Here is a 7734-nt window from a genome sequence, read left to right on the forward strand (position 1 = left end):
TTTTGAAAGACAAAATAACCCGGAAGTTCTCGGCAGTGAGAATAAACAGAACCCCGCATGGATGCCAGGTGTCAACCTGAGATTGAAAAGGACGACGAAAGGTCTGTTTCAATAGGAAGGCCTATCGGCCTAAAAATTTTTACAATTATAATATTAATAAATATTTAGAATTATAATAGGAATAGACTTAACCATGATGAATATGTTTTTTTCTAACATATTTTTTTCATAAAGAGATTATATATTCTAATAGAAACAGAGCATAATATTTAATATTCAAATAATAGAAAAAGACCTAGGTACATTTTCATATTGAAATAAAATAAAAAGGTCTCATGCATATAATATTAATGAATAAATATTAAAATATAAAGATTTGTTTAATCAGTGATATTTAGTGATATTTATTAGGCCGATAGGCCTTCCCTTTGAAAGAGACTTTCGTCGTCCCTTTCATTCTAAGGTTGACACCTGCCATTTTTTTTCATCTTTGCAGTTTCGCATTTGTTAATGACCCTGTATGCGCTGTTAAGGATGGTTGTGGAACCTCTGCCCAACAACCTGCGTGTGGTGCGGTGCGGTGGATTGTGGAAACTCTGCCCAACAGCACTCTGCAACCTGCAAGTTTGGTTGTCTCGTTTGCAGCTACACCGAGTATGTTGACTGTTGTATATTTTGAAGAGATTAGGCTTCCTGATTTTTCCCTCGTTGACGGTTATATCTATTTAGAAGCCCTAATTTGTTGCACTGTCAATGCAGGTGGTTCTTACAGGTTTCGGCCTTGCATCCACAGGTGAAGGAAAGGCTATGGTCAGCTTCCTTCCTCAGGTAATGGTTGGAAACCGTTTTCTCTGGAAACAGTATCGAATCCTTTGCAAGAGAAAGGAAACTGATAAATGCTTATGGCATTTAATTACAGAGTCTTGTTTCACTGACTCAGGCGTGCATTGTGACCCCAACACCACTCTACAGGTACTATATTGTTACAGGCCTGTTTTTCTTTACTTCCTTAACAGTCTCCGCTGGAATTTCTCTAACTTGACTCTTAAATCTGATTGCAGGTTAAGTATCGCCCAGCAACTCCTTTTCTCAACAGTTCGGAGTCCTGCAGTGGCAACCACTTATGATTTTTCTCTTCCATGCTCCAGGTTGGTTACTCTAGTCACTGAGGGTTTTTCTTTCACTTCCAGACAACGCAAAGTCACCTTTTGAACTTCCGGAGATGATTAAATAGAGTTAATCTATGGCCGGTCTTGCCGACATTTCAATTGATAATGTTGTTCTGCTTCTAGCTTAGGGTTACAAGACAGTAATTGTATGAACTGAGAACCGAATAGGTGATTCGGCTGCCATATTACTCTCATTACTGGAATGAGCAATCCTGTTGCAATGTCTGTTAAACAATACGAATTAATCTATGTTTCCCCTTCTCTATATGGTAACTTTTTCTGGGTTTAACCCCAATTCGTTCTTACGGGTTTTAGTTATAGCATGTATTAAAGTTTTCTCATGCGTCTGAACATGAGAGCGGATTCTTGAAATGTTGAGGGTTCAATCCACATATGTTCGACTGTTTGAATGTAAAAAGTTTCCTTAGTTATCAACCACTGTCGTGAATTTACATAAAGCGCCATTGATATTCATGGAATTTAGTGGGCAAGTTTACCTGTGCGTCTGTAACATTTCTGAATTGGTTTCTGAGAATTTCTTGGCTGTACCAAACGGTGTTTTCGTTCCACATTTGTTTGTTTGTATCCAGAATCGAGTTTCGAAGAGGACCGGACCCGGCTTCTATTACCCCTCAGTTGCCAGGTCTCAACCTCTTCGATCCTCTGTTGTACAAATAATCCATAACATTGATCTAATTTCTATTTAATTTCTGCAATAGATTATTTAAGCATGCTGCTGGTAAATAGTTCTATTTTTTTATTTAGTTCTATTTTTTTTTCTTTTAAATTGTTTTCCACTTTTTTATTTTAGTTAACAAATTCCTAAATCAAGAAATTACTCGTTACCCTATCTTGCCAGCCTTGTTCTGGATCTGATGTCATAGATTTTACAATCTTTATGTTTATCCCTGTTGGGTAATCTTTTCCACCATTCCTCGGGGATAATTTTAAAACAAGCTTAATAGGAATAATTTGATAACAGGGAAGAGCAGTCACCCAAACTTGTTCACCCAGAACTTTACAGGTTCTTTCACGCGTAATGTTTTCCCTTAGCCTAACTCAACAACCCAGTCTAATTGTTATCTGCTGAGGTAACTGTTTCCTTACTACGGTAATTAAATGGAAGATATTTTTCCATTTGTTTCTAAGGGTTCTCATTCTGGGCCTTAGCAGATGACCCACACTGCACTGCAGCAACTTAATTATTGTTCAAGATTATTACCTTCCATCATCCACATTATTAATTCTAGGATTAATAGAAATTTTCCATCTATAATCATTATGCTTATCTCAAAAATAATTCACAGAAGGAAGTAGGATTCCAGGCTTCGCTCATTATTCCATCTATAATCATTATGCTTATCTCAAAAAATCTCAAAAACATTTCACAGAAGGAAGTAGGATTCCAGGATTAACTCATTACTTTATTAAAACAAAAGTGAACACAAGAAACATAAGCAGCTACTACTTAATTGTTCACTCGATTCTCCAGAATTACTGTAAGACTGAATCTGATCCTCCCTACCTACCGTGAGAAGGGCAATTACGTCCTCTTCCCCCGAGCTTCCACTCCAGAGCAGTATGTACAGCTTGTCAGACTCAAGTATCTGGCATCAGCACCACCGTCCAGCCAATACCATCTGAATATGATCTGTTCCGGAGTCTATACTGGCACATGCCCAGCACAGGAATTACTCCTTGGCAGCGTCCTCCCAGTTCCACAGACCTTTCTTTCTGTCCCCTTGGACTTTTCAGAAAGAAGAACCCTTCTTTCCCTTGAGATCCCTCTTTTATCAGCAAGAAGGGGGTAACTGTCATAACTGTCTCACAGTTGAAATTAGTTTCAACCAAGGGTGTTACAGACAATGGCACGAGACCAGATTAAGGTAAAGTTGTGCTTGACTGTTTCTGTGGTTGCACCACTCATCCCTTCTGCCATTTAAAATGTAAATTCTTCTGGTTCCTTTTTCAAGAAAACAGTGGGAATTTATAGATTGTGTTTCTTTGTTTACATTAATGATAAAAGATCCAGACGAAATTCCCTGAAGGCTTGTTCTTTTTCAGGGTTTGAGTGAAAAATGTCGCTGCGTATGTATCCTACTTATGGAAAAGGGTATAAACAGTAAACAGTTTTGGGGCAGCAATAGCTTTTAACAGATCAGAAAAAGATTCCTCCGCTCCTCTTGCTTGTGAGCAGCCTGGAACCCGTTCAACACCTCTGAAAAGGAAGGCAGAGGAAGCCAATTTGGATGATGACCTCACTCAAGGTTTTCAATCTCCACAGTCCCTTGTACTCTCTACACCTGCCAAATCCGGTGAATGGGGTAACTCTGTGGATTCATTTAAGTCATCACCTTTGAGGAGGGCTGCAAATCCATTTGCCATATCGAAGAAGAATGAGAAGGTGATGCGAAACTCTACATATCCTCAGCATGATAGAAAAACATTCAGCTTGGAGAACACTCCAGTGAAAGGGTTCCCTAATACTCCACCCTTGCATGCTTCAAAGTTCAAAGCGATTCAGATTCGGTGTAGATGAATCCCAGACACTGCAAGTTGACACAACTAAGAATTGCTCTGAAACAAGCCTACTGTGCTTACAATCTCCTAAGAAAAGCAATGCTGAACCTTGCAAGCTGGACATTGGTAGAGAATCGAATGTTTCAGAGCCAGCTGAAAAGACAAGTAACAATATTCAGGAGGCTTGCAAGATACATATCGATGGAATGTCTCAATCAGATCAGGAAATCATTGACTCCATCATAATGCCAGTGTTGCAAGAGGTAAGTTCTTGTCATTATCTTTCGTGGTTTTACTTTGTTCATAATTAGTTGATTCAAGTCAATGACATTAAATTGCTTTTCAGACCAAGCTTTACCCCATGTTCGTTAGTGCCTTGGAAATTGCATTGGCATATCATGTCAAATTGCAATGACTTTTCTTTGTGATGTTCTTTGTAGTTGCTAATACTTTATCTGCTCTGGCTGATTCTGGGTTGGTTGCATGCTGTGTTGTAAACTGAATGCATGTTATACGTCAAAATATATTGTAGCAGAGATCATACTGCAGGTCACTTTGAAATTGTAAAGTTTTTTGAGCTTCTGAGTAAAATTTTCCCCTTTGAGTACTAAAGACTGTTTGTAACTTTGTAGGTCTATGAAAAAGAGTTGAAGACGATAGAGGAGTGCAAGTCGGGTGTATCTGCTGCTAATATGCGTCAGCAGATGATTGGATGCTTAATATTTTGTACTCGCAGGTGAAGTTGAGGAGCAGTTGCACCTCCTTGGACAAATAGCTCCTGAATGGATTTCTCGAAGGATAGCTTCCACTGGTTCTATTCATTATATACTCCCTTACCCTCTACGTATGGAGATAACACCCCCTCCTTCAGGGATTTGAACCGCGGAGCCCTGTATCTTCACCTTTGCCTTTGGAGCCACCAATTATATAACCCCCCGCATTGGGATTGATTCTTTCAGACAGGATTTCATAGCTGTACCGGAAGTCAGTGAAGTGCGCAACTATAAGAGTTCCAGAGTCCCTATAGACGTAAAGGTTCCGAAGGCGTAACTTGACAGCCCTTCAGTCTTCCAGTTCGGCCTGACTCCAGTATCCAATCTGAGGGGCATTTGGGTTTGACGAAACCCGTCTCAATATGAGGCTTGGAGTCAGCCCACGCTTCTTTTATAGAGGATTCAGACTTGGCTTTGGAGGAATCAGTCCATGGGGTTCCCAGAATGCTGGTAAGTCTTCTACCTCATAATAAATTCATTTCTTTCATTAATTTCTCTTCCATGTGATTTTATTTGTTGGGCATTTGCATAAGATAGAAACCACTTCCAAGTTTCATCAATGACCGGGCAGTAATATCAAGATAAGTTTCAGTAAATTAGAATATAAGTAATAGAGCCTCTTCTACAGGCAGACTTATATCAAATTCATTCTCTATGCTAGAGCCTCTTGTGGTAGGGCCCACACACTCTTTCTGTATGTATGTATGCGCTAGACATTAGCACTGAATTTCACCCGCGCGTTAGGCAGTTGGTCTAAGCTAATGCAAATGGGCAAATAAACCATTCACGAATCCTTCATTGAAACAGTTGTCTCTGGATCTATCTTTTGCAGCTTTGGGGCGGGTTTATTCTTCTTGGGATTCCTTTGCATACTCATCAGCCTCTGAATCTTGCATTGAAGTTCACTCCCCGGAGGAGGAAGTGGTCATTGCTTTGGGCAGCAATGTTGGCAACAGAGTTGAAAATTTCAATAGAGCTTTGAGCATGATGGGGAAAGCTGGTGTCTGTATTACAAAGCACGCAAACTTATACGAGACCGCACCTGCATATGTAACTGATCAACCTTGCTTCCTTAACTCTGCAATAAGGGCAATCACAAAACTTGGTCCGCATGCCTTGTTGACAGTTCTGAAAGAAATTGAAAAGGGATTAGGCCGGACTGAGGGCATAAGGTATGGTCCTCGGCCTATTGATTTGGACATTTTATTCTATGGCAAGCTCAAGGTTTCATCGGATACGCTCAAAATTCCCCATCAGAATTTGTGGGAGAGGCCCTTTGTTCTTGGTCCGGTTGTAGACCTTCTTGGATTGGGAGCTGACAACGACACTGTTGCCTGTTGGCACGCCTTGTCGGGAAGAAATGGCGGCATATTTGAGGCATGGGAGAAACTTGGAGGGGAAGACCTTATGGGACGAGAGGGAATGAAGAGAGTTTTGCCCATTGGAAATGAGTTATTGGATTGGTCGAGAAAAACTCATGTCATGGGTGTTTTAAATTTAACACCAGATAGTTTTAGTGATGGAGGACGGTACACGTCTGTAGAGAATGCAGTTGATCAGGTTAGACTGATAATATCTGAAGGAGCGGATATGATTGACATTGGAGCACAGTCAACCAGGCCAACAGCATCAAGCATTTCAACAGAGGAGGAATTGTCTTGGCTTTTGCCAGTTTTAGAAGCAGTGGTGCAGATTCCTGAAGCTGAAGGTAAAATCCTATCAATAGATACTTTCGATGCTAAAGTTGCATCTGAGGCAGTAAGAAATGGAGCTCATGTTGTGAACGATATATCTGGAGGTCGTTTGGATCCCAACATGTTTTCTACAGTTGCAGATCTCGGTGTCCCTTATATCTTAATGCATATGAGGGGGGAACCGTCAACAATACAGAATGATGAAAATACAACCTATGGGGATGTATGTAAAGAAGTTGCTAATGAGTTATGGTTACAGATAAAGAATGCAGAATCGTTTGGTATACCTGCATGGAGAATTATAACAGACCCTGGTATTGGTTTCTCTAAGACGCTTGAGCAGAACTTGGAACTTCTTAGGGGTCTATCAGCTGTTCGACAAGGACTTGCAGCCAACAGTGTGGCTGCTTCTCATGGGCCTATTTTAATTGGACCCTCCCGAAAAAGTTTTTTGGGAAAAATTTGTGGTCGCCCAAAAGCTGATGAACGGGATCCTGCTACAATTGCTGCCGTGACAGCTGGGGTTTTGGGTGGGGCTGACATTGTAAGGGTACATAATGTTAAGGATAACTTGGATGCTGTGAAAGTTTGTGATGCCTTATGCAGGCGAACACTCTACAGGTCAAACTAACTTGTAAGAATGTTCGATCTGTCTTTGTTGTTCTTCAATTACCAGTTCTATTCAGGTACATTGGCAAGAAAAGTCATCTCTCCTCCATTTCATTCTATAGGCATCCATTGATACAAAGAACTACATAAAATGGTTTGATTTGCACAACTTCGGACATGGATTAATTGCAATGATGCTTGAGGTCCAAAAATGCTTGTCAGGACTTTGTCCTTGCACCAAGGATAAGGATAAGACAGGCAGCGTTGTTCTTAATCCATTCTAGTCTGTTTGTCATTTCAGCTATATAATCCTTTTCCTTATCTTTTACAAAGACCAAATAGGGCCTTTATGGACGTAATTTTAGTTTTTTTGTTTTGAAAAAAGCGTCTCACAATTTATTACTGAGCACTAAAGAATATATCAGAAAATATTCATCATTGAGCCAAAATTTTGATATACAATTTACTACTCCCTACATTGGCAAGGAGAGCCAGCGTATCTGTCTTCACTCTAGTCATATAAATTATTATATATTTACATAAATATATAATCCGTTTGCTTAACTGAAATTTATTTATTTGCTTAACCCAAAGTTATTTATTGTTAGCGGCCGAAGATAAAGATTATTGGCCACATGCCATTGCATAACTGCTCTCTTACTCATGGTTCCACCAATAAAAACACGTTGATCACTGGCCCATCACGGATCCAGGATCCGTTTGGGCCATATCCTTTTCCACGCGTAGGTTCCATCACACATGTATCGGAAACGCTAAATTTAGGATAGCGAAAATATTTTTTAAATCGTAAATCTTAAAATACAAAACTCATAACGAATAGAGAACCGAGAGAATTGTGTAACAATTTTGTGTTTATTAATATTTATAGCTTCCATCACACATGTATCCGAAACCCTAAATTTAGCGCAGTGATAATATTTTTGAAATTGTAAATTTTAAAATGCGAAA

At 39.7% G+C, this 7734-nt stretch overlaps 1 protein-coding gene across 4 annotated transcripts; it reads left to right on the forward strand.

The window, feature by feature from the left end:
* Positions 1 to 532: 532 nt before the first annotated feature.
* On the forward strand, positions 533 to 6863 carry LOC149192277 (folate synthesis bifunctional protein, mitochondrial-like). Of its 4 annotated transcripts, XM_089404526.1 has the most exons (8): positions 533 to 654; positions 773 to 828; positions 920 to 972; positions 1149 to 1438; positions 1760 to 1812; positions 3234 to 3952; positions 4322 to 4912; positions 5295 to 6863. In XM_089404526.1, exons 7-8 carry the CDS (start codon positions 4825 to 4827, stop codon positions 6785 to 6787), a joined length of 1581 nt encoding a protein of 526 aa, XP_089260652.1. In that variant the 5' UTR covers positions 533 to 654; positions 773 to 828; positions 920 to 972; positions 1149 to 1438; positions 1760 to 1812; positions 3234 to 3952; positions 4322 to 4824; the 3' UTR covers positions 6788 to 6863. The 4 variants fall into 4 exon arrangements, with proteins under 4 accessions (XP_089260652.1, XP_089260651.1, XP_089260654.1 ...); XM_089404525.1 differs by lacking the exon at positions 533 to 654 and having other exon boundaries at positions 764 to 828; XM_089404528.1 differs by lacking the exons at positions 533 to 654; positions 1760 to 1812 and having other exon boundaries at positions 764 to 828; positions 1149 to 1337.
* The last annotated feature ends 871 nt before the right edge of the window (positions 6864 to 7734 follow it).

The sequence above is a fragment of the Pinus tabuliformis genome, chromosome 2_2, assembly GCF_031772625.1.
Source record: "Pinus tabuliformis cultivar Carrire ecotype Pingquan chromosome 2_2, CPIR1, whole genome shotgun sequence".
Lineage (NCBI taxonomy): Eukaryota > Viridiplantae > Streptophyta > Pinopsida > Pinales > Pinaceae > Pinus > Pinus tabuliformis.